General features: G+C 44.8%; 1 protein-coding gene across 2 annotated transcripts; it reads left to right on the forward strand.

The window, feature by feature from the left end:
- The first annotated feature begins 264 nt into the window (after positions 1-264).
- Positions 265-26,337, forward strand: ZNF786 (zinc finger protein 786). 2 transcript variants are annotated; one of them, XM_049894181.1, is made up of 5 exons: positions 277-324; positions 360-419; positions 3,479-3,605; positions 15,114-15,266; positions 16,622-26,337. In XM_049894181.1, exons 2-5 carry the CDS (start codon positions 402-404, stop codon positions 18,277-18,279), a joined length of 1,956 nt encoding a protein of 651 aa, XP_049750138.1. In that variant the 5' UTR covers positions 277-324; positions 360-401; the 3' UTR covers positions 18,280-26,337. The 2 variants fall into 2 exon arrangements, with proteins under 2 accessions (XP_049750137.1, XP_049750138.1); XM_049894180.1 differs by having other exon boundaries at positions 265-419.
- Positions 26,338-26,863: the final 526 nt, after the last annotated feature.

Raw genomic sequence — 26,863 nt, forward strand, 5'->3', positions numbered from 1 at the left:
CCCTGGGTCTCCCCACCCCAAAGTCTTGTGGAGCCGCAGGACAGTCCCAGGATCCATGACAGGCAAATTGCCGCAGGCTGAAGGTCGCGCACTCACGAGGACGCTCACCAAGGACCCCCAGGCGGAGAGAGACACTTAAGGCTGAGCCTGGACGTCTCTTACTCCTCCCGCCCGCAGGCGGCGCTGTGGGAGCCGAGCCGCTGGCGGCCAATCCCAGCGTGTGTCGTGCGGCCGGGCCCGCGGGGGGTTGTGGGGACGGCCTGACCGGGGCGGGGCCGGCCGGGAGCAGACGCCGGTCCCTTCCTCAGGGCCGGGCGGGAGCAGGCGCCGGTCCCTTCCTCAGGGCCGGGCGGGAGCAGGCGCCGGTCCCTTCCTCAGGGCCGGGCGGGAGCGCAGAGGACATGGCCCGGCCGGCCCCGGTAAGACGGGACGGTGAGGAGCGGGCGCCGAGACGCCGGTGCCTCGCGGCCAGCAGGGTCCCGGCCCGGGCGAGGCGGAGGCCGGGCGGGCGGTCTGGGGTGCGACGGGATCCACAGGACCGGGCCTGATGGAGCCGGTGGCCGCGGCGCCCCAGGGGTGGTCTGGGGTCGAACCGCCGACGGGTTGAAGTTTGTTCTGAGTGTGAGAAGCAAGAAGGACGAGAAGAGGCCGGAAAACCTAGGCGGTGCGCACGGCGGTGGTTGTCGTGTTGAAGAGTGGGGCCTTGGCGCTTTAGAGGGCGCTGTACCAAACAGCACGTGTGCATGGGTGGGGGCAGCCACACGGGGTAAACTGAGGCAGCTGGGAGGTGATGGAAGGTCGCGCATGTTTGCATTTTGGTTGATCAATGGCAAAAGAACAGCCTGTTCAGTAAGTTGTGACAACTCACTATCCATTTGTAAAACTAATTCTGTTCCTTCCTCATACCATACGCAGGAGTCAGTCCCGGGTAAAGACCTCCTTCTAATAAAGCAATAAAAGCTACGGAACGTTAGGAGAGCATCTCTTACAAGCCTAGAATGAGAGAAGCCTTCCGAGCCGGGGCGCTAACCCTGAAGCCACAGGAGAGGCTCTGATAAATGCAGCAAGACTAGGGAATGAAGGCGGTGTCCGCCAGGCGCTCCTTGGAAACCCCGTGGGGCAGTTCAACTCTGTCTATAGGGTCGCTAGGAGTCGGAATCGACTCCACCGCAACGGGTTTGGGTTTTTTTTGGTTTATACTTTAAGAAAAGAAGGGGAAGTTATTCTTATTTGAAGATTATAATGATTGTATCTCACCAAAAACTTATTAAGATTGATAAGCAAACGTGGGACATTAATTGGATTCAAAATAAATTTTCAAAAATCAATAACTTATTTTAATACTAGTGGGGTGATCCCATTTACGATTGTTAGAAAACTACAGAATACCAGAAATAAAGTCAATAAAAAGATTCAGAACATTTAATAAAGAAAATCATGAAAGACCTAAATAAATGGAGTGACATACCATGTCCCTAGATGACGTCGTTGTTTCCTGAATGCACATACGAATATAATGCAATTCAAACTGAATCCCAGTGTACTTTTTTAATAGTTCTTACTAGACAGAATGATTTTGAAATTTACAAGGAAGAATAAATATTCCAGCAGTTGATAACAACAGCTTATAAAAGAATGGGGGAGGGGGAACTTGCCCTGCAGGTACAACAATGCATAAAACCCATTGCCATGGAGTTGGTTCTGACCCATAGTGGCCCTATAGGATAGACTAGAACTGCCTCATAGGGTTTCCAAGGAGAAGCTGCTGGATTCAGACTACCAACCTTTTGGTTAGCAGCTGAACTCCTAACCACTGTGCCACCACGGCTCCATACAACATTGCTTAAGTACTGTAATCAAATACATATAGATAGTGCAACAACACGGAGTTCAGAATATAGAGATTCACATACATACAAAAATTTAATGTTTGCAGTTGTTGGAAGTTGATATTTCATTTAGAGGAAAAAGAACAATGTATTTGATGGTGTTGTATGGTTGGCTATACATATGTATGTAAATGAAGTAAGATTCCAATCTCTTGTAGGGAATTGCAAATCTAAATGTAAAAAAACATAATTTAGCAGAATATTTGTATAGCCTTGATATGGGAACATTGTTTTAAATGAGAGAAAAACATGGAAACAGTGTAAAAAAGACTGACAGATTTAACTAAATAAAAGGATCAAAATATTCTATTTGGCAAAAGATGAAATCAAAAGACAAGCGATAAACTGAGAAAATATTTGCCAGCCAAAGGGTTATTAACCCTAATATAAGAAGAGCTCATTCGGATACTAAGGCTGCTAGAATGTTGAGCAAAGGATGTGAGCAGACATTCACAAAGAAACGCAGAAAGCCAAGGAAAAGTTGAAGGGATGCTCAGCCTCACAAATTAATGCGAATTAAAATAAAACACAATTTTTTACTCGCATTAGCAAAAAAAAAAAAAGAGCTTTAAGAACATCTTATGCTGGCAAAGGTGAAAAGGAACAGGAGGGTTTATCTTACATTACTGGCAAGGGTATAAAGTGCTGCATTATTTTTAGAAGGCAATCTAGTATCTGTTAAAACTGAAGATGTTTATACCCTTTGATTTAGTATCTCCTTCTTTTAGACTTTATCCTACAGAAGGAAAAACACTATTATGTAAGAAAGCATACCAGAACAACATCGTCATTTGAAAAGGAAATGGAAAGTTTTTCATGCCTCTTCAGTTGGGTATGGCTGACTAACCTGTAGTATATCTAAACCAAGCCAAAACCAAAGCCACTCCCGTTGAGTCAATTCCAATTCATAGCGACCCTATAGGACGGAGTAGAACTGCCCCATAGGGTTTCCGAGGAACAGCTGGTGGATTTGAACTGCCTGCCTTTTGGTTAGCAGCCGAACTCTTAGCCACGGAGCCACCAGGTCTCCATGGTGTATCTACCCGTGGAATATAATGCAACTTGGGAAAAAACCACATGCGCCTGTGTATGTTGACCTGGAAAGACGTTTGTGACATACTAAGTGAATGTAGTTACACGGTAATTTATTTCCATTTGTGTTAAAAAGGGAAAAGCTTTCCACAACGGTTAAGCTCTTGCTACTAACTGAAAGGTTGGCGATTCACACCTACCCAATGCCTCCACAGGAGAAAGACCTGGTGATCTGCTCCCATAAAGGTTATAGCCTAGAAAACCCTGTGGGGCAGTGCCGCTGTTTAACACATGGGGTCACGATGAGTCGAAAATTGACTTGACGGCACCCAACAGCATGTGCATATAGAACTGGATGGGCCGAGAGGAACAGGGAGAGGATTACAGTGGCTAACGGGGAACCACATGATGAGTAGGGGAGGAGCCGTTCCCTAAGAGAGAGGCTGCTGAACAGACAAAACAGTGTCTACTACAGAAGTCTCTTAAATGAGTGATGAGAAAGAGCTGGGGTCATTTGGAAACACCTGTGACTGTATGTATTGTGTCTATGATTGTAGTTACCTTTGACGTTTGAGGATGTTGCTGTTTATTTCTCCGAGCGAGAGTGGCAGAATCTGGAGGCCTGGCAGAAGGACCTTTACAAGCACGTAATGAGAGCCAATTATGAGACTCTTGCTTCCCTAGGTGAGAACAGTTCAGCTTTGTGGGTGTGACATGGAGACGGCATGGAGAAATTTTGAAAACATAATTTGAGGGGAAAAAAGCAAGTTGCAGTGTGATACAGTATGGTCTATGCAAAATTTAAAACCACTAATAAAATATTTATTCGTATGTATGTATTTAAAAAATGAAAACATCCATGAGAATGATAAACCCCAAATTCTGGTTGTGATTACTTTTGGAGAGTGGGATATATAGAGGCTTAAACTTGGAATGTCTCATATCTTTAAAAAACCTGAAGCAAGTATGTCAGTGTGGTAAGACTGTATATTATTCTCCTCTCAGCTCTATTCCATTCATCTGTGTTTGTTCTTATTCCAGTACCAGACTGTTTTGATTGCTGTTGCTTTGTAGTAAGTTTTGAAATCAGGAAGTGCGAGTTCTCCAACTTTTTCAAGACAGGTTTGGTTAGTTTGAGCCCCCAGTGGTGCAGTGGTTAAGGGCTCAGCTTCTAACCAAAAGGTTGGCGGTTCAAATCCACCAGCTGCTCCTTGGGAGAAAGCTATGACAGCCTGCTTCCGTAAAGATTAACAGCCATGGGAACCCTGTGGGGCAGTTCTGCTCTGTCCTGTAGGGTCACTGTGAGTTGGAATCGACTGTACAGCAATGGGTTTTTTTGAGTTGGTATATTTCCACATGAATTTTATAATCAGTTTGTCAATTTCTGCAAAAGAAAAGAAAAGGCAGGTGACATTTTGATAGACATTACGTTGAATTCTTTGATCAGTTTGGGAAGTATTGCCATCTTGACAATATTACTTGTTTTTGTCTGTGAACATGGATATCTTTCCATTTATTTAGGACTTTAAAAGTTTTTTTCAATGTTTTGTAGTTTTCATCATATGAGTCTTAAGGTTTTGTTAACTTTATTTTTGGAAAAATAGTTATGTTTTAAAAGATGCTGGGAGTTTAGCCCAGATGAAGATTGAGAATTGGTGTTTGCATTTAAATAAAAGGTAGTGATTCTTTTTTTTCATGAGAGCAGCCTTCAAATTCTTTTGAGGCTGAGATCAGATTTCAGAGGGCTAAAGAGGAATCTGGACTGTCTACTAATTACCCTTTAGTGATCTACAAAGCATACTTTTAGTTCTGTTAAATATATGTATTATTGAAAAAAAGACAGTTTTATGTTTTTGTGTTTTTTACTTGAAAGTACATAGAGCAAACATTTCTTATGGTGATCGCTGTTGTTGCTGTTAGTGGCTGTCGAGTCTGTTCCCACTCATAGTGGCCACATGCACAACAGAACAAAACACTACCCCATCCTGTGCCATCCTCACAATCGTTGCTGTATTTGAGCCCATTGTCGCAGCCTGTCAGTCCATCTCATTGAGTGTCTTCCTCTTTTTCGCTGACCCTCCACTTTACCAAGCATGATGTCCTTCTCCAAGGACTGACCCCTCCTCATAACATGTCCAAAGTATGTAAGACACAGTCTCGCTATCCTTGCTTCTAAGGAGCATTCTGGGTGTACTTCTTCCAAGACAGACTTGTTCGTTCCTCTGGCAGTCTATGGTATATTCAGTATTCTTCACCAACACTATTATTCAAAGGCATTAATCCTTTGATCTTCCTTATTTATTGTCCAGCTTTCACATGCATATGAGGCAATTGAAAATACCATGGCTTGGGTCAGGTGCACCTTATTCCTCAAGGTGACACCTTTGCTTTTTACCACTTCAAAGAGGTCTTTTGCAGCAGATTTTTCCAATGCAATATGTCATTTGATTTCTTGACTGCTGCTTCCATGGGTGTTGATTGTGGATCCAAGTGAAATGAAATCCTTAACAACTTCAGTCTTTTCTCTTTTCATCATGATGTTGCTTATTGGTCCAGTTGTGAGGATTTTGGGGAATGGAGTCAAATATAAGAGAATCTTGTAACTATTTTCATTCATTGCAACTCCTGTTCTGAACAGAACTCAACCGTGACATATGTTGTGATTAGCATTGTCACTAGAAGTACTTCTGAGAATGTTTTAGTTGGAGCCTACCTATTTTGAAATTTCCTACAACATTCATTCTAGTTCTTATTTTTTTTATACCCCTTCTTCCCATGATATTTCCAATTATCTGATGGGTTGTCCCACCATTCCCAGAGCAAAATACTAGTGAGTTTATTAAACCCATGACGAAATGCAGCATTGTGAGATACAAGGGGACCAGAGCAAAATTAAAACAATGCAACTGGCCCAACAGGTCCAGATAGATTAGGAAGCACTGTTATGATATGTGAGCAGTTTTCCTCTTTGCGTAAACCTGTAGACTATGTGATGGTTAAGGCTGTGTGTCAGCTTGGCCGAGCCATGATTTTCAGTGGTTTGGCAGCTATATAATGATATAATTGGGCAGTTATGTAATGATGTAGTTATCTTCCACTTTGTGACATAATATTATCATCTACATGATGTGATCAGCCAATCAGTTGTAAGGGGAGTTTCCTCAGGGGTGTGGCCTGCATACAATATGTATGGATGTTCTGGCAAAGCTTGCTGGCTTTTGCTTGTTCTGGATCCTGATTCCAGCTCCTTATCATCTGACCTCTGGTTCTTGGGACTTGAGCCAGCAGCCTGCCATCTTAGCTGCAGAGCTTGGATTCATCAGCCCCTGCAGCTAGATGAGTCAGGAGAAGACTCCAGCCTAACACGTGACTTGGGACTTACCAGACTCTTCAACCACATGAGCCATTTTCGTGGATAAATCTATGAATATATATGTATATATCTATGCTTCACTGGTTTTGCTTCTCTAGAGAGCCCAGCCTAAGACATTTAGTATCAAGAGTGGTTCTAGAAAGACAAAATTATGAGTTTTTAAAACTGGTTCTCAAGTCTGGTTAGTCTTAAAGATGTCAAGGACTCCACTTCCAGTAGTGAAGAGGGCACTACTAATCCATGGCATGAGGTGGCAATAGAAAAATGCAAAATATCACCACCAATAGGTCAAGTATTGGTGAGAGGCGAGGCTCTGGGTGATCACATGTTTGATACTTTTCTACAATTTTATCAGAATGAGAAGCATAAAGAAGTTGGCTGGTTGGTACTGCTTTTGCTAGACAAAGAAGTGAAAGAAAGAGATTAGCTCAGGGCTTCAGGGTCACAGCTTCAAGCGCCATATAAACAACCTCAAAGTTGCCACTCGTGCCCTGAAAAAGAAAGCCTTATTTCTTGTAACAGAGCTGATATTACCAAAAACCAAATCCACAGTCTTATTGTAAGAGTGGCTGAATTACAACTCCAGTTGAAATCCCAACTCAAATGGTGTCTGAAGTTAAAGTGAGGGGAAGGGGATTGATTGGGAAGAATCAGGATCCTGAAACTTGGAATGGGGACATAAGAGCAATTAATCAGGAAGCTGAGGAACCCAGGTGGCGTAGTGGTTGAGAGCTATGGTTGCTAACCAAAAGGTCAGCAATTCGAATCCACCAGCTACTTCTTGGATACCCTATGGGGCAGCTCTACTCTGTCCTTTAGGGTCACTATAAATCAGAATCGACTCAATGGCAACAGGTTTGCTTTTTTTGAGAAGGGGACACAGAGCGCCTAAATTCAGTTGAATCAATGTTGCCAACAGAGCCAGCTCTGTCACTCCCATCTGAAGAGATTACTCCCTCTTTGTCTGCTAAGCCAACCTCCCCAATAAAACCATTAGCCCCTCTACCCCCATCTGATGAGATTAACCCAGCCATGTATGAAGAGCCTTTGAGACATCTGAGTCATTGCTGGGGGCATTGCCTGAGGCAGATGCCTTACACGACATTGCTAAATGTTCTCAGAACACATCCCCACCACCCATTTTTGCTTCTAGAACTATAACTAGATTTAAGTCCCAGCAAGCTTCAAAAGCTGAAGTACAAAATATGACCCAGGGGGAGATAAGCTACACTCCAGAAGAACCGCTTTGACTTTTCTAATATGTACAAATAGAAACCTGGGGAATATGTGTGGGAATGGCTGTTAAAGGTGAGGGATTATTAATGGTGCAAGGACCATAAAGTTGAATCAGTCTGAGTTTACTGATATGGTCCCACTAATCACAGATTCTTCATTCAGTGTTTTGGCTGGAGAGGTTAGGAATGGATATAAAAGTTTATTTGGTTGGTTCACTGAAGCATGGACTAAGTAGTGGCCTACACTAAATCAGGTTGAAGTACTAGACCTGCCATCATGCACTGTAGAAGAAGGTATCAGAAGGCTTAGGGAAATTGACATGTTAGACTGGATTTATCAGGTTAAACCCACAGACCCACACTGGAGTGCTCAGAGGACAAGTCTTTTATTACAATGGTGAGGAAAAAATTCGTGAAGGAAGCCCCAACATCCTTGGAGACTGCTGTGATTGCTATTTTATGTATGTCAGATTTAACAGTGGGAACTGCCTTAACTTAATTCAGACACCTAACTACAATGGGGCTGATTCACCTCCTTGGTGGTGGGGGCCAAGTAGTTGCACTCAGTCAACAAAGACAAAGTGGGTGTGGTTACTGTACTGGACAGCAGAGTCCAAGCAGTAATCAGAATACTCTGACCTGTATGGACTTATGGTGTTGGCTACTTAGTCATAGTGTTCCTAGAAGTAAAATAGGTGGGAAATCTATTAAATATTTACTTGAACTGTAAAAGCAGAAGAATCCTAGGTCAAGTGAACAGTAGTCTCATTTGAATTGCCAGAATAGAGAGTCATGTCCCCTCAATCAGTTCCCAGACTGGAGCCAGTTTATAGGCCTATAACCCCTTGAAAGAAAGGGAGGCCAGGTTCCCTTGAGAAAGGACCCCACTACCCTATCAAAAATTTATACTGTTAATCTTTTTCCCAGCTCTCCCCAAAGAGATCTATAGCCTTTTACAAGAGTGAGTGTTCATTCAGTAAAATGAAATAATCAGACTTTTCAGGAATTACTGGACACAAACTCTGAACTGACACTAATTCCTGGAGACCAAAAACGTCACTGTGGCCCACCAGTCAGAGTGGAGTCACGTAGAAGTAAAGTCATTAATGGAGTTTTAGTTCAGGTTTGCCCACAGTGGGTCCAGCGGGTCCCAACTCATGCTGTAGGCATTTCCCCGGTTCCAGAGTGCACAACTGGATGCATATACTCAGCAACCAGCAGCACCGCCACACTGGATTTCTGACAAGTGGAGTAACTATGGCAACTATGGTAGGGAAGCCGAGTAGAAGCCATTAGACCTGCTCCTACCTAGGAAAGTAGTAAATCAAAAGCAATACCACATTCCTGGGGGGAATACAGGGATGGTGATTCCCACTATATCCCCATTCAATTTGCCTATTTGGCCTGTGCAAAAAACAGATGAATTTTGGAGAATGACAGTGGATTACCAAAAAATTAGCCAGGTGGTGACTCCAGTTGCAGCTGCTGTTCCAGATGTCGTTTCTTTGCTTGAACAAATTAATACATTTCATGTCATCTGCTATGCGGCTGTTGATCTGGCCAATGCCTTTTTCTCGATTCTGGTTTCGAAGGAAGACTGGAAGCATTTTGCCTGCATGTGGCAAGGCCAGCAATACACCTTCAGTGTCCTACCTCAGCGGTAACTCTCCAGCCCTATGTCATAATTGAGTCTGCAGTGATCTTGAGTGCCTTTCCCACCCACAAGACATCACACTGCTCCATTACATTGATGACATTATGCTGATTGGACCTAGTAAGGAACATGTGTCAATGATTCTGGTGTTAATTGGTAGGTGACACATTTGCATGCTAGAGGTGAGAAATTAACCCAACAAAAATTCAGATGCCTTCTACCTCAGTCAAATCTCTAGGGGTCCAGTGGTGTGGGGCATGTCGAGATATTCTTTCTAAAGTGAAGGATAAGTTACTGTATATGGCCCCTCCTGCAGTTGAAAAGCAGGCACAATGCCTAGTGCGCCTTTTTGGATTTTAGAGGCAACATATCCCTCATTTAGGTGTGTTACTCCAGCCTATTTTTCAAATGATTTGAAAGCTGCTAGTTTTGAATGAGGCCCAGAACAAGGGAAGACTTTGCAACAGATTCAGGTTGCCATGCAAGTGGCTCTGCCACTTGGGCCATATGCTTCAACTGATCCAGTGGTGCTTGAAATGTCAGTGGCGGATAGAGATGCTGTTTGGAGTCTTTGGCAGGCCTCTATTGGTGAATCACAGCGCAGACCCTTAGGATTTTGGAGCAAAGCCCTGCCATTCTCTGTAGGTAACTACCGTCCTTTTGAGAAACAGATTTTGGCTTGTTACTGGGCCTTCGTAGAGATTGAATGCTTAACCATAGGCTACCAAGTCACCATGCAGCCTGAGCTGCCCATCATGAACTGAGTGTTGTCTGACCCACAGAGCTATAAAGTCAGACATGCATAGTGGCACCCCGTCATTAAATGGAGGTGGTATATACGAGACCAGGCTTGAGCAGGACCAGAAGGCACCATTATGTTGCATGAGGAAGTGGCCCAAATGCCCATAGCCTCCACTTCTGTCACATTACCTGCCCTCTCCCAGTCTGCACCTATGGCCTCATGGGGAGTTCGTTATGATCCATTAACTTAGGAAGAGAAAACTCGTACCTGGTTTACAGATAGCTCTGTGCGATATGCAGACACCACTCGAAAGTGGACAGGAGCAGCACTACAGCCCCTTTCTGGGACCTCTCTGAAGGGAAATCCACTCAATGGGTAGAACTCCAAACAATGCACCTGGTTGTTCCCTTCATTTGGAAGAAAAAATAGCCAGAGGTGCGACTGTATACTGATTATGGGCTATGGACAATGGTTTGTCTGGATGGTCAGGGAATTGACTGAGCAAGATTGGAAAATTGGACACAAGGAGGTATAGGGAAGAGTTATGTGGATAAACTCTCTGAATGGGCCAAAGAAACGAAGATATCTGGTTTCAGGTGAATGCTTTCCAAAGAGTGGCCTCAGCAGAGGAGGTTTCTAAAAATCAAGTGGATAGGATTTCACTTTCTGTGGAAACCAGTTACCATCTTTCCCCAGTCACTCCTGTCATTGCCCAATGAGCTCATGAAAAAGTGGCCATGGTGGCAGGGATGGGGGCTATGCATAGACTTTAACTCAGCAAGGCTGACCTGGCTACAGCCATTGCTGAATGCCCAATTTGCCATCAGATGAGACCAAAACTAAGTGTTGGCACCATTCCTCAAGGTGATCAGCCATCAACTTGGTGGCAGGTTGATTATATTGAACCACTTCCCTCATGGAAAGAGAAGCTTTTCATTCTTATTGGAATAGACACTCTGGATACAGATTTCCTTTCCCTGCATAGAATGCCTCTGCCAAAACTACCATTCGTGGTCTCACAGAATGCCTTATCTACTGTCATGGTATGCCACACAGTATCACTTTGCATCAGGGGACTCACTTTACAGCATATGAAGTATGGCAGTTGGCCCATGCTCGTGGAATTCATTGGTCTTACCATGTTTCCCAACATGTTGAAGTATCTGGCTTGATAGAATGATGGAATAACCTTCTAAAAACACAATTTCAGTGCTAGCTAGGTGACAACACTTTGCAGGGTTGGGGCAGTGTTCTTCAGGAAGATGTATGTGCTTTAAACCAATGTCCAGTATGTAATGTTGTTTCTTCCATAGCCAGGATTCACGGTCCCAAAAATCAAGGGGTGGAGATGTGATTGGCACCACTCAGTATCGTGCCTAGTGACCCATTTGCCAAAATTCTTGCTTCTTAACCCCGCAGTCCTATGCTCTGTGAGTCTAGAAGTCTTAGTTCTAAGGGGAGGAGTGCACCCACCTGGAGACACAGTAGGGATTCCATTGAACTGGAAGTTAAGAATGCTACCTGGCCACTTTGGGCTTCTCATGCCCCTGGATCAGCAGGCAAAGAAGTGAGTTACAATATTTGCTGGTGTGAATAACTCTGATTACCAAGGGGAAACTGGATTGATGTTGCATAATGGAGGTAAAAAAGAGTATGTCTCTTACTGGGGAAGCCAGCACAACCTGTACAAGGCAAGGCCATGGAAGCTCCATAGACACATCCAAACTCCCTGAGGGTCTGAATTGCTGGGATGAGAGCTGTGGGGACCATGGTCTCAGGAACATCTAGCTCAATTGGCATAATATAATTTATAAAGAAAATGTTCTACATTCTACTTTGGTGTGAGTAGCATCTGGGGTCTTAAAAGCTTGTGAGCGGCCATCTAAGCTACTCTACTGGTCTCACTACTTTGGGAGCAAGGAAGACTGAAGAAAACTAAACACACAAGGGAAAGATTAGCAGAGGACTAACGGACCACATCTACCACAGCTTCCACCAGACTGAGTCCAGTACAGCTAGATGGTGCCCAGTTCCCACCACTGACTGCTCTGACAGAGATTACAATAGAGGGTCCTGGACAGAGCTGGAGAAAAATGTAGAACAGAATTCTAACTCACAAAAAAAGACCAGGCTTACTAGCCTGACAGAAACTGGAGAAACCCTGATAGTATGGCCCCCAGACAGAAACCCTGACAGTATGGCCCCCGGACACCCTTTTAGCTCAGTAATGAAGTCATTCCCGAGGTTCACCCTTCAGCCAAAGATTAGACAGGCCCATAAAACAAACGAGACTAAAGGGTCACAACAGCCCAGGGGCAGGGACTAGAAGGCAGGAGGGGACAGGAAAGCTGGTAATAGGGAACCCAAGATCAGGAAGGGAGAGTGTTAATATGTCGTGGGGTTGTTAACCAATGTCATAAAAGAATATGTGTACTAACTGTTTAATGAGAAACTAGTTTGTTCTGTAAACTTTTATCTAAGGTTCAATAAAAAAAATTTTTTTAAGGCTACTTTCAAAAAAAAAAAAAAGAGTACGTCTCAAATACAGAAGATTCCTTAGGACATCTCTTAGTACTCCATGTCCTGTGATTAAACTCAATGGAAAACTACAGAAACGCAATTCTGTCATGACTACTAATGGTCCAGACCCTTCCGGAATGAAGGTTTGGATCATCCCACCAGGCAAATCATGACCTTGAGTATATCCCACCTGAATTTAGAGGCCATCTCAATAACAGATTTGACACATTGAACACTAGTGACCGAAGACCAGATGAGTTGTGGAATGACATCAAGGACATCATACTTGAAGAAAGCAAGAGGTCATTAAAAAGCAGGAAGGAAAGAAAAGAACAAAGTGAATGTCAGAAGAGGCTCTGAAACTTGCTCTTGAATGTCGAGTAGCTAAAGTGAAAGGCAGAAATGATGAAGTTAAAGAGCTGAATAGAAGATTTCAAAGGGCGGCTTGAGAAGACAAAGTATTATGATGATATGTTCAAAGACCTGGAGTTAGAAAACCAAAAGGGAATATTATGCTTGGCATTGAGCTGAAAGAACTGAAGAAAAAGCTCAAGGCTTGAGTTGCAATATTGAAGGTTTTTATGGGGAAAATATTAAATGATGCAGGAAGCATCAAAAGAGGATGGAAGGAATACATAAAGTTATTATATCAAAAAGAATTGGTTGATGTTCACCCTTTTCAGGAGGTAGCGTATATGATCAGGACTGATGGTACTGAAGGAAGAAGTCCAAGCTGCACTGAAGAGACTAGTGAAAAACAAGGCTCCAGGAATTGATAGAATAGCAATTGAGATGTTTCAACAAATGGATCCAGCACCAGAAGTGCTCACTCATCTATGCCAAGAAATTTGGAAGACTGCTACCTGGCCAACCACTTGCCTGTTCCCAAGAAGGGTGATCCAACCAAATGTGGAAATAATTGAACAATGTCATTAATATCACACACAAATAAAATTTTGTTGAAGATCGTTCAAAAGCAGTTGCAGCAGTACCTTGACAGGTGACTGCCAAAAATTCAAGCTCGATTCAGAAGAGGACATGGAACGAGGAATATCATTGCTGATGTCAGATGGATCATGGCTGAAAGCAGAGAATACCAGAAGGATGTTTACCTGTGTTTTATTGACTATGCAAAGGCATTCGACTGTTTGAATCCTAACAAATTATGAATAACATTGCAAAGGAATTCCAGAACACTTAATTGTGCTCATGAGGAACCTGTATATAGATGAAGAGGCAGTCATTTGAACAAAACAAGGGGATGCTGCATGGCTTAAACTCAGGAAAGGTGTGTGTCAGCATTGTATCCTTTCACCATACTTATTCAACCTGTATGCTCAGTGAATAGTCCGAGAAGCTGGATTATATGAAGAAGTACAGGGTATCAGGATTGGAGGAAGACTTATTAACAACCCGAGTTATGCTGATGTCACAATGTTGCTAGCTGAAAATGAAGAGGACTTGAAGCATTTACTGATGAAGATCAAAGAGCACAGGCTTCAGTATGGATTACACCTCAACATAAAGAAAACAAAAATCCTCACAACTGGACCAATAAGCAATTGTAGATCTAAGTGAAATGAAATCCTTGACAACCTCAATCTTTTCTCTGTTTATGGTGATGTTGCTTACTGGTCCAGTTGTCTTTATTTACAGATTATGTATCGTTTAAGGAGATGGGTACAGGTTCCAAGTTGACAAGGGGTGGACTGTTACAGTTAAGGCTGTGTATCAACTCGCTCAGCCATGAATCTCAGTCATTTGGCAGTTATATAATTATGTGGTTTAGCACTTATGTAATGATGTAATTTGGCAGTTCTGTAATGATATAGTTATCCTCCCTTTTGTGATTTATGTAATCACTTTCATGATGTGATCTGATATAATCAGCCAATCAATTTTAAGAAGAGTTTCCTTGGGGATGTGGCCTGTATCCAATATATATGGACATTCTGGCAAAGCTTGCTGGCCTCTGCAGCCTGTAAGCCAGCAGCCTGCCTTCTTACCTGCTGTCATGGTGTGTCAACTTGGTTAGGCCATGATTCCCAGTATTGTGTGATTGTCCTTTATTTTATGATTGTAATTTTATGTTAAAGAGGATTATGGTGGGATTGTAACAACCTTACCCAGGTCACATCCCTGTTCCAGTGTAAAGGGAGTTTCCCTGGGGTGTGGCCTGCACCACCTTCTGTCTCTCAAGAGATAAAAAGGAAAGGAAAGGGAAGCGAGCAGAGAGGGGGGACTTCGTACTACCCAGAAAGCAGTGCCAGGAGTAGAGCGAGTCCTTTGGATCAGGGGTCCTTCCGTGGAGAAGCTCCTAGTTTGGGGGAAGATTGATGAGAAGGCTGACAGAAAGAAAGCCTTCTCGTAAAGCTGACACCCTGAATTTGGACTTTTAGCCTAGTTTACTGTGAAGAAATAAATTTCTCTTTGTTAAAGCCATCTATTTGTGGTATTTCTGTTATAGCAGTAGTAGATGACTAAGACACCTGCTGATCTTGGATTTATCAGCCTCTGCAGCCCATGAGCCAGCAGCCTGACCTATGTTTTGACAGCTCTTCTCATACATTGCCGCAGGAGTGAATTTGGAGAAGTTTAGAAACAAGCTGGTGTGCTTTAAACTTAGTGCTCAAGGAAACCATATACCTTGTCTGACTTCTCTGTGCAGGTGGTGGAATTCCCAAACCGGAACTAATATCCTGGATTGAACAGGGCAGAGAGCCCTTCAGGAATCGGGGAGAATCCCAGAAATCTGAAAACATAATTTGTTCCTCCGCTAATATGCATTTTGATGCAGTTTTTGAAGGACAGCTGTTTCGGGGTGAGTATTAAGAAATTGGGGTCTGTTAGTGGTCTCACTGAGACTGGGGGGACCCCAGAGGTTTTGGCCCTTGGACTCACTGTTAGCCCCAAACTAAAACCGTTCTCAAAGCCAACTCTTCAGACAAAGATTAGATTGGACTATAAGACATAAAATGATACTGGTGAGGAGTGAGCTTCTTGGCTCAAGTAGACACATGACACTATGTGGGCAGCTTCTGTCTGGAGATGAGATGAGAAGGCAGAGGGGGACAGGAGCTGGTTGAATGGACACAGGGAATACAAGGTGGAGAGGAGGAGTGTGCTGCCACATTGTAGGGAGAACAACTAGGGTCACATAACAATTTGTGTATAAGTTTTTGTATGAGAAACTGACTTGAATTGTAAACGTTCACTTAAAGCAAAATGAAAAAAAAATTAGGGTCTGGCCCTTAAGATACCACATTTAGTTTCTCAGTTCCCATTCTCAGGTCTTGTGTTCCTGTTCCGCTGGGATGAGGCTTGCCATCTGGTATATTCTGGAGAAGTCCCTGGGTGGTACAAATGGTTAAGTCCTAGAAGGGTTGGAGTTCGAATCCACCCAGAGGCACCTTGGAAGACAGGTCTGGGGATCTGCTGCTGAGAGGTCACAGCCTTGAAAATCCTACTGGAGCAGTTTTACTCTGTACATTTGGGGCTGCCGTGAGTGGGAACCAACTCCATGGTGACTGACACCACTACCATATTCTAATCCTGGCAGTTAGAAGTGCCCCTGGTTAGAAATGTAGGCTCTGGAGGGTGAGCCTGGATCTCACCTCTTCTGGTGATCCTGGACAAGTTATCCAACCTGTCTGTACTTTAGTTTCCTGATCTGTAAAATGAAGATAATAAAAGTACCTGCATGATAGGATTGTCATGAGGATTAAATGGATAAATGTATGAAAAGTGTTAAAATGACACCTGGCACACAGTAAGGGCTCAGTTAACTAAGCTCTTCTTACCAGTGGTTGGGAAACCATAAAATCAACCGCTGGTTACCTGGAGCCTTGTGACCTCAACTGCTTCCTTCTTCCCTGGAGGCTGCTTTTTATGTCTGCGTGCTGAAACATGAGCTCTCTTCTTTTGTTTCCTGGCATGATGGGAGCGGTCTAGATTTTTGGATTCTTGGAAGTATCAAAGTATGGCCTGAGAAAGTCAACTGGGGGCATCAGTGGGGCTCCATGCGGGCAGGTCCACAGTCAGGCTCTACATGGGCCTGCATCTTCCTGCCACGAGGTCCAGAAATGCATGTGGCTGGGTGTTCGGGGGCACTGGCGACATAAACTCTTGGTTGTACCAAGGTGTAGACAGGAATGCTGACTAAACTTACGTTTCCAGTTTCAGGGTGCTGGCAAGCTGTGAAGGCAGAAGAAAGTCAAGGGCGTTTCCGTCGAGAACCTCCGCACAGCCAGTATTCCTTTGGAGCCTTACTAGGAAAAGGGGAAGAGGGGTCCTTCCCACCTGACTCCATTGACACCTTCAGGAGATCCCACGGAAGCGACATCTCGGGGCCACCTCCAACCGCACACAGCTCCAGGGAGGCGCCTAGAAGGGACCAAGCCCCAGGCTACGTGTGCGGGGAGAAGCAAAGTGGGCAGAGCCTTGCAGGGGTGGGCACGCAGGCCAGGTGGTGTCGGCTAGGGGGTGGCCCGGCCTTTCCCCTGGAGCTGGGTCTGCAGCGGCCTCTGGCTACGCCTGTGTGGGAAGCCCCAGCCCGGTGCCCGGAGGCAGCTGTGCACTCCGGCCCCCACGGGCCCCGGGCTGAGAGTTCCAGGCTAGTCCCCCAGCGTGGCCCACGCTTTCCACAGAGGAGAGGCAGACAGGCCTCCTGGCAGGGGCACCCAAGGCCGGCGGCCGCTGAAGGGGCTGTGCCCCCGGGGCTATGCCTGGGGAAGGAGATAGCCTGGGATACTGGCGCAGGCACGAGGCGGGACTCGGACGTGTCCTCATCTTGCAAGGATTGTGGCCGCGGGCTTCCTGGGACAAGCAGACCGCCGGGGCTCGGCCAAGCCCGCAGCATGGACAAGGCCGCCTGTTGTGCGGCCTGTGTCAGGAACATGCACCCGAGGGCACAGCGTCCTGGCTCTGGCGACAGGCCGCTCCTGGGCCCTGAGTATGACACGCACTTCCAGCTGCGCGTCCACCGACGGTGGTACTGGGGCCCGTGGCCCTTCTCGTGCACCCAGTGTGGCCGGGGCTTCGCCCACCGTTGCAAGCTGCGCGAGCACGAACGCGTGCACAGCGGAGAGCGGCCGTTTCAGTGCACCGAGTGCCGCAAGAGCTTCCGCCTCAAGGGCATCCTGAAGGCCCACCAGCGCACGCACAGCGAGGAGAGGCCCTTCTCCTGCGGCCAGTGTGGCAAGGGCTTCACACGGCAGTCGAAGCTCACAGAACACCTCCGCGTGCACAGTGGGGAGAAGCCCTTTCCGTGCCCCGAGTGCGACCGCAGCTTCCGCTTGAAGGGCCAGCTGCAGAGCCACCAGCTCCTGCACACGGGGGAGCGGCCCTTCCCGTGCCCGGAGTGCGGCAAGTGCTACCGGGTGAAGGCCGACATGAAGGCGCACCAGCGCCTGCACAGCGGCGCCATGCCCTTCTCCTGCCAGTGTGGCAAGGGCTTTGCCAAGCAGTCCAAGCTGGTGGAACACGTCAGGACGCACACAGGCGAGAAGCCCTTCCAGTGCCCCACGTGTGACAAAAGATTCCGCCTGAAAGCGCAGCTGCTCAGCCACCAAGGCCTGCACACGGGGGAGAGACCTTTTCACTGCCCCGAGTGCAGTAAGAACTTCCGGGAAAGGGCCCACATGCTGAGGCACCAGCGCATCCACAGGCCTGAGCGGCCCTTCTCCTGCGGTGACTGCGGCAAGGGCTTCATCTATAAGTCCAAACTGGCGGAACACGCCAGAGTGCACGCCAAGTCCACTGGTGTGCCACGTGAGCCTGAAATTCAGAAAAGGCTCAGTCAGCTGCTTGCAATGATAGAGGCAGATTGGAGTTGAGGCAGACGGAGCAGCTGACAGCCTGGGAATCGACAGCAACACAGCCCAACCCAGCTCGTAGACAGATTTTCTGAAAAGGGCCCTTTCTGAGCAGGAGTGTGAATCCAAACCCACTGCAGTCGAGTCCATTTCGACTCAGAGAGCCTATAGGACAGAGTAGAACATGCCCGTAGGGTTTCCAAGGCTAAATCTGAGTAGACTGTCACATCGTTTTCTGCAGAGTGTTGGTGGTTTCAGCCAGCAGCCAAGCACTTTACCCACTGTACCAGAAAGGCTCCGTAAGAATGTAATAGTACTTACGAATATGAGAAACCACTAAGAATTTAAAAGATGACCACTTATATTTCCTATCCACTGATAAAAAGAGACACTGTTACCAAGGCCCCTACCTTGGTTGAACCCAACAGGATTGGCACCTCCCAGTAAGACTGTTCAGGCAGTCTGGAGTCACACAAGCAAATTAATTTTGTCAGCAGCTAGCAAAAGGAGACAGTAAGGGCTAGAACCTTCAGAGAGACTGTCTCTCCTATTTGCCTAAGAGCCAAGTATTTAAGGGTTTCGAGGAGGAGGGGTCTTGATGTCTATTCATGAGGTTTTTTTTTTTCGGGTGGGGGGTGAAAGGGTGGAGATTCCTGAGAAGTGGTGGGGTTATGCAAATATACGTGTGCACACAGGGTTTCTTCAAGATGGAGGTCGTTTGGTTCCGCTTGACGTAACTCATTATGGGATGTGATGCAGGCGCACTGGGTCCCTTGGCCACAGTGCCACCTTCTGCAGGCACAGGAAGGACAAACAGCCATTGCTCTTACTTCTTTTGCATGTGCTCTGCGCCTGTGGAGTCCTGCAGGCTCTACCTCAACAGTTTATTGGTAACATCGTAGAACATTTCAGTTAGTTTTACCCCACAGCTGGAGCATTTTGCCCCACAGAGCCTGTGCATTCCCATCTCATCTCCAGGTGGGTTATGGTTGAACCAGCGCCAATGGGTCAGGTTGTTTATTCTACTCTCTGTCCTGCTTGACCTTTTCCCTGGCCTATGTGCTGGGGTGGCTTAGTGGTTAAGTGCTATGGCTGCTAACCAAAGAGTCGCCAGTTCAAATCCACCAGGCGCTCCTTGGAAACTCAATGGGGCAGTTCTACTCTGTCCTATAGGGTCCCTATGAGTCGGAATCGACTTGAGGGCACTGGGTTTGGTTTTGGTTTATGTGCTGGCAGGGGCGGGCAACCAGCCCTGCTCCAGCCTAATCCTATCTCAACATTTGCCCTTTTACCATCCTAAGTAGTAATTTTCCCCCAAATGCTAAGCCACCTTTGAAATCCCAGCTTGAATTAAGACATAGGAAGTCCCTTCAGTATCAAGTTGGTTCTGACTCATAGTGATCCTATGTATGACAGAAGGAAACACTGCCCACTCCTGCACCATCTGCACCACCCTCACAATCGTTGCAATGTTTGAACCCACTGTTGCAGCCACTGTCAATCCATCTCACTAAGGGTCTTCCTCTTTCTCGTTGACCCTCTACCAAGCATGATGTCCTCCAGGGACTGATCCCTCCTGATAACATGTCCAAAGTATGTGAAACGTAGTCTCACCATCCTTGCTTCTAAGGAGCTTTCTGATTGTACTTCTAACAAGACAGTTTTGTTCATTCTTTTGGCAGTCCATGGTATATTCAACATTCTTTACCAATTCTTCAGTCTTCCTTACTGGTGGTTGCAAATTTATCTCCTGGACAGGTATCTCTCCTCAGCTCCAAATCCACATACACAGCTGCCTACTATGTATCTTTATTTAGATGGTTCATGGGCACCTTGAACTCAACGTGTCCCTAACTGAAATCATTCCTGACCCCATTCCTACCCTACTTCCAGCCTGCCAACATCTTGTTCCTCCTTCTGTGTTCCCTGTCTCACTGAATGGTACCACTAGCCACCCATTGGACTCTTTGTGCCCTTCCCCACACATATCTGTCAATCACCAATTTCCACACTGATTTTACCTCTTATCACTTTAGTATGTCTACTTTTCTTTATTCCACTGCAACCACCAACTCTCATTTGGATTAAAAAAAAAAATTACTATCAGACTATTTCTGTTTTTCTTGATTATAGTTGCTTCCACTCCATACTGCTGCCAAAGTGATCTTATAAAATGCAAATAATATCATGTCTCTCATCTGCTTAAAACCTTCACTGGCTCCTTATTACCTTCAGGACAAAGCCTTTTAATTATCTGGCCCCTCCTCCTCCAGGTTGATCCCTTGCTCTACTTCCTGTAACTATATATAGCTATACTATTTACATACCATACAGTATCACTATGTTATCAGCTACACTATCACTATGTTCAGCTATGTCAAATGACCTGCATTTCTCTGAATTCTCCCTGATCCTAAGTCTTTGGAAGGACCCCTCTTTCATGGAGTATCTCTCACTATATATCCCTCATGAAGATGGCACAGGACCAGGCAACACTTTGTTATATGTAACATCATCATGAGTCACAGCTGACTCCTTAGCAACTAACAACAATATACATCCAAGTACATAAGTGACCTTTTTCCATCCTTCCTGTTCCATCTCTTCGCACGAACCAGCCTAGTCTGGACTATCCGTCACCTCCATCCACCTAACTCAAGGTCTAAAGCAGTACTTGGCAGGAAGTTTACAGCACTAACTGTTTATATTGGAAGAAAAGCCACAAATCAACAACTTCAGTTTCCACTTTAAGAAATTAGGAGAAAAATAAAAGTAAAGTGACAGCCAGAGTAAGCAGAAGAAAGGAAATAATAAACATCAGAGAAAAAATCAAAGAAATGGAAAACAGAAAAAGAATAAAGAAAATCAATGAAGCCAAAAGCTGGTTCTCTGAGAAGATCAAAAAAATTTATAAACCTCTAGCCAGGCTAATCAGAAAAAAGGAGACACAAGCAATCAACATCAGAAATGAGAGAGGTGAAATTATTACAGATCCTATATTCATTTAAAGTAAAATAATATTGTGAACAACTTTTTATGCCAATAAATTTGACAGTTTATATAAGTGGGCAAATTTCAACTAACTAGCAAAGCTCTCTCAAGAAAAGTAGATGTATATGTGTTGCTGTTGTCAGGTGCCATCGAGTTGGCTCTGACTCATAGTGACCCTCTGTACAACAGAACGAAACACCGCCTGGTCCTGTGCCATCCGCACAAATCATTGTTATCCTTGAGCCCATCCTTGCAGCCACTGTGTCAGTCCATCTCATTGAGGGTCTTCCTCTTTCTTGCTGACCTTCTACTTTACCAAACATGAAGTTCTACTCCAGGGACTGATCACTCCTGATAACACGTCCAAAGTATATGAAACATAATCTAGCCATCTTTGCTTCTAAGTTGCGTTCTGGCTGTACTTCTTTCAAGACAGATTTGTTCATCCTTTTGTCAGTCCATGGTATATTTAATATTCGTCACCAACACCATAACTTAAAGGTGTCAGTTCTTCAGTTTTCTTTATTCATTGTCCAGCTTTTGCATGCATATGAGGTGAGTAAAAACACCACGGCTTGGGTCAGGGACACCTTAATCTTCAAGGTGACATCTTTGCTTTTAACACTTTAAAAAAGTCTTTTGCAGCAGATTTGCCCAATGCAATGCATCTTTTGATCTCTTGACTGCTGCTTCCATGGGTGTTGATTGTGGATCCAAGTAAAATGAAATCCTTGACAACTTCAATCTTTTCTCCATTTATCATGATGTCACATACTGGCCCAATTGAGAGGATTTTTATTTTCTTTATGTTGAGGTATAATCCATACTAAAGGCTGTGGTCTTTGACGTTCATCAGTAATTTCTTCAAATCCTCTTCATTTTCAGTAAGTGTGATAGTTAAGATTGTGTGTCAACTTAGCTGGGCCATGATTCTCAGCATTTTGGCAGCTGTACAATGTCGTGATCGTTTCCCTGTCAAAATTTGATATGTGATCACTCCTATAATGGAATCTGCTGAGTGGTACTGGTGGGGGTGGGGCCTGTGGCAGCTCACTGCCCCCCTCAGCCTTCATTTCTTCACCTTCTGCCACCTACTTTCTTCCTGCTTGCCTTATAAAGGTTGTTGGCTTGTTCTGGATCCAGCAGCTGTCTCTTGTCTGACCTCTGGTTCTTGGGACTTGAGCTAGCAGCTTACCTGTCCATCTTGGGATTCGCCCATCTTCATGGCCTGTGAGCAAGAGTCCTCCTGGATCTGCCTGTCTTGGGTTCGCCAGCCCCTGCAGCTAAGTGACTCAGCAGAAACCTTTTGGTCTTGCCTGCCAACCTTGGGGATTCCTCAACCATCACAACCTGTGAGCAGGAGCCCTGCTGTCTGACCTGCTCATCTTGGGTTCACCAGCTTCTGTGGCTCCGTGAATTGGGAAAGGACTCTGTCCTGATCCAAGGACTTGGGACTTTCCAACCCTTGCAATCGTGTGAGCTGTTTCCTTGATATAAATCTCTATATATTTATAAGCATTACTGGTTTTGCGTCTCTAGAGAACCCAGCCTAAGACAGCAAGCAAGTTTGTGTCATCTGCATAGCACAGGTTGTTAATGGCTCTTCCTCCAATCCTAATGCCTTGTTCTTCTTCATATAGTCCAGCTTTTGGGGTTATTTGTTCAGCATACAGACCAAGTATGGTGAAAGGATACAATGCTGATGCACACCTTTCCTGACTTTAAACCACACAGTATCCCCTTGTTCTGTTGGAACAACTGCCTCTTGATCTATGTACAGTTTCCTCATGAGCACAATTAAGTGTTCTGGAATTCCCATTCTTCCCAGTGTTATCCATAATGTGTTATGATCCACATAGTCGAATGCCTTTGCATAGTTAATTAAACACAGGTAAACATCTTTCTGGTATTCTCTGCTTTCAGCCAGGATCCCTCTGACATCAGCAACGATATCCCTGGTTCCACGTCCTCTTCTGAAACCAGCTTGAATTTATGGCAGTTCCCTGTTGATGTACTGCTTCAGCCACTTTTAAATGATCTTCAGCAAAATTTTACTTGTGTGTGATATTAATGAAATTGTTCAGTTGGATCACCTTTTTTTCGAATAGGCATAAATATGGATCTCTTCCAGTCAGGTGGCCAAGTAGCCATCTTTCAAGTTTCTTGGTATAGACAAGTGAGCACTTCCAGCACTGCATCTGTTTGTTGAGACATCTCAACTGGTATTCTACCAATTCCTGAAGCCTTGTTTTTCACCAATGCTTTCAGTGCAGAGTGGACCACTTCCTTCATTACCATCAGTTCTTGATTATATACTAGCTCCTGAAATGGATGAACATTGACCAATTCTTTTTGGTACAGTGACTCTGTATATGCCATCTTCTTTTGATGCTTCCTGCATTTTCCCTATAGAATCCATCAATATCACAACTAGAGGCTTGAATTTTTTTCTTCAAGTTGGTTTAATATTTAAAAAATCAATGTAATGAGCCATATTAACAGACTAGAAAACTCTATGATCATCTCAATAGATGCATAAAATTGATTTGATAAAATCCAACATCTATTCCTCTTAAAGGAAACCCAGTAGCGTAGTGGTTAAGAGCTACAGCTGCTAACCAAAAGGTCAGCAGTTCAAATCCACCAGGCGCTCTTTGGAAACTCTATGGAGCTGTTCTGCTCTTTCCTATAGGGTCGCTATGAGTCAGGACCGACTCAGCAATGGGTTTTGGTTTATTGCTGTTAAAAACTTTAAGGAAGTTAGAAAAATAAGGGAACTTCTTCAACCTGATGTGGAGCATCTACTAAAAACCTATAGCTAACATCATACATACTACCACCTGTCAGTTTTTTGTACTGTGGTGGCTTGTGTGTTGCTGTGATGGTGGAAGCTATGCCACTGGTGTTTCAAATAACCAGCAGGGTCATCCATGGTGCACAGATTTTTGAAGGCTTCTGCCCCTTCTCTTTGTGCTGAAAGAGAATTATGTCAGAGTCACAGAAAGGTCATCAGGACCATTCCTGTGTTCTCTAGCATATATAAGAAATTGATTCATCTCACGTGATGGAATTCAATAAGGTTGGCCATAAGTTTCAAAATCCTGTAAGGTATGCAGATTGTGGGGTTGTCTGGTCTCAGCTGACAGCTTTCTGAACCACGTGTTCTCTCACTGTGATGGCTGATGTAAGTGCCAGGACTGGTAATGACTTTGTCAAAGGTGCCCCTGGAGACAATCTAGATGGGGAAGATTATTCCCCATAGGCCTCATCTCCAGGGAGTGCTTTGGCGAGAGTAGAGGAAATCATTGTTTAAATGACCTGTAAACTATGCCTGAGAACAGCCCTGGGGACAGCCAGGCAGGTTCATTTATATCAACAAGTTTCCAAGCTGGGGTCCACTTATACAACTGTTTATGGAGATCTCGGAGATAGCATGAAAATATCCCTTTCCATTCTGAGCCTCAACACAGTGGTCTCCCAGCCTGTTTGTACACATAACCAGATGAGGTGAGATTTAGGGATAAAGAACAAGAGGCTTTCCAACTCAGTGTTTTGCTGTTGAATGAACTTCTGCTATACTCTAAACGCATTTAAAAAGAACATATTGCTTTAATTTCACAAATAATATGATACTGACTTCACTTATATAATACTGAGTTCACATGTGTATTTCACATACATGTTGTCGTTGTTAGGTGCCGTCAAGTAGGTTCTGACTCAGCGACCCTACGCACAACAGAACGAAACACTACTCAGTCCTGCTCCATCCTCACAATCATTGTTATGCTTGAGCTCATTGCCGCACCCACTGTGTCAATCCATCTCCTTGAAGGTCTTTCTCTTTTCTGTTGACCCTCCACTCTACCAAGCATGATGTCCTTCTCCAGGGACTGGAGAATACAGACATATTTTGGTATATATTTCATACACACACACACTGCATTTTGAGAAGTTTCTTCCCATACCTCGTATCAACAAAGGGCCTTAGTAAATTTGGTTGTATTTGCCCCACATCTGGGTAAATAGGCCCTCATTTCTCTGTTTAAAATGATATTGAACTATTTAATATTCTACTTTCATAGCACTGTAATAAATGACTCAGTGTATGCTCTGCCCGGTGTTAAAGTTAATTGCATGACTTTCTGCCTTACAAAACTTCGGGGGAGTTCTATAAACATTAATTAAATTGACCCCCACCCCCAAGCCCTTTTAGACAGTGATCTGCTCTGATTTTTGGTGTCCTTTTTTTTTTTTTTTTTACAGTGCCTGGCAAAGACTTTGACAAAAGCACTGAATGGACATATCCTTGGGTGGCATAGAGGTTAACTGCTACAACTGCTCACCAAAAGGTCGCCAGTTGAAATCCACCAGGCACTCTTTGGAAATTCTATGGGGCAGTTTTAGTCTGTCCTGTAGGGCTGACTAGAAGTCGGAATCCACTTGACGGCAATGGGTTTGGGTTTTGGGGATGTATCCTTTTTTAAAATCTGATTTCTTGGCTGCTCAAGACCCAAAGCAGAGATAAAACGTTCTAAGGCTGTGTGGTCTTCTCTGTGTAAGTATACATTCTCCACCTCACTCCAATCTTCAGCAATATTAGGGCCCTGGCTTTCCCTATCTCCTTGTGCCTTCATCGTAAGGCAATACCCATCCTTTCCCCATCTTTCATTTAAAAAAACTCTTTATAGGAAGAGTTTAAATTTCATCTAGAAAAACATCGTGCATGGCAGAGCGTCAGCAAAAAAAGAGGACCCTTGAGGAGATGGATTGACACAGTGGCTGCAACAATGGACTCAAACAGCAACGACTGTGATGACGGCACAGGACTGAGCTGTATCTCCTTCTGGTGTACACAGGGTCAGTATGCGTCAGAAGTGACCGGACCACACTTAACAACAAAACCAAAAACCTGTTGCCAAGTCGAGTAGATTCCGACTCATAGCCACTCTAAAAGACAAAGTAAAACTGCCCCAGATAGTTTCCAAGGAGCGCCTGGCGGATTCAAACTGCGACCTTTTGGTTAGCAGGCATAGCACTTAACCACTACGCCACCAGGGTTTCCAATAACAACAAAGAAAAATTAAAATACGAATGACTTATTTGCTCAAATATGTTATTCTCTATGTTACTCTCTTATATTTTATAAGTATGTTTATAATTACTTAATTGGTTTTAGCCCAAGTTATAAAAGTGTGCTAGAAAATAAGGGTTTAGGGAGTCTGAAGAAAAAATGCCAAAGAAATGCTGAGAAGACAAACTGGACCTGACAAATAACTAGAAGCTAAACAGGTCCGCTTACGAACTGCTAGTCTGGCCGGCCTGCTCTTTGGTCCTCACTCAACGACCGGCACAGACAGGCATACGTCCGATTTCTCCTGTCTGTCTAGTGTTCTGGCCTCCTTGTCTCGTTCATCCTTCAGGCACAACCGTTCTCGACCCAGGGCAGCGCCCAGGTGCTTCTCCGACCTACAGAGGCCATCCCCTCCCTTCGCGCCCTGCTCCCCGTCCCGAGGAAGAGCATCGGCACGTGTCCAGCCGACGTAGCCGCAGCACGCCGTCAGCACGTGCACCCTGCGCCGCTTCGCGACGGAAGCTGGCGCGCGCATCCGCGTGG

The sequence above is a fragment of the Elephas maximus genome, chromosome 8 (assembly GCF_024166365.1).
Source record: "Elephas maximus indicus isolate mEleMax1 chromosome 8, mEleMax1 primary haplotype, whole genome shotgun sequence".
Lineage (NCBI taxonomy): Eukaryota > Metazoa > Chordata > Mammalia > Proboscidea > Elephantidae > Elephas > Elephas maximus.

Excerpts from the sequence above, each read along its gene's own strand:
- ZNF786 (XM_049894180.1), top strand. Across the intron at positions 3,606-15,113 it reads TGAGACTCTTGCTTCCCTAG|GTGGTGGAATTCCCAAACCG; the intron begins GTGAGAACAGTT and ends TTCTCTGTGCAG. Across the intron at positions 15,267-16,621 it reads TGAAGGACAGCTGTTTCGGG|TTTCAGGGTGCTGGCAAGCT; the intron begins GTGAGTATTAAG and ends TTACGTTTCCAG.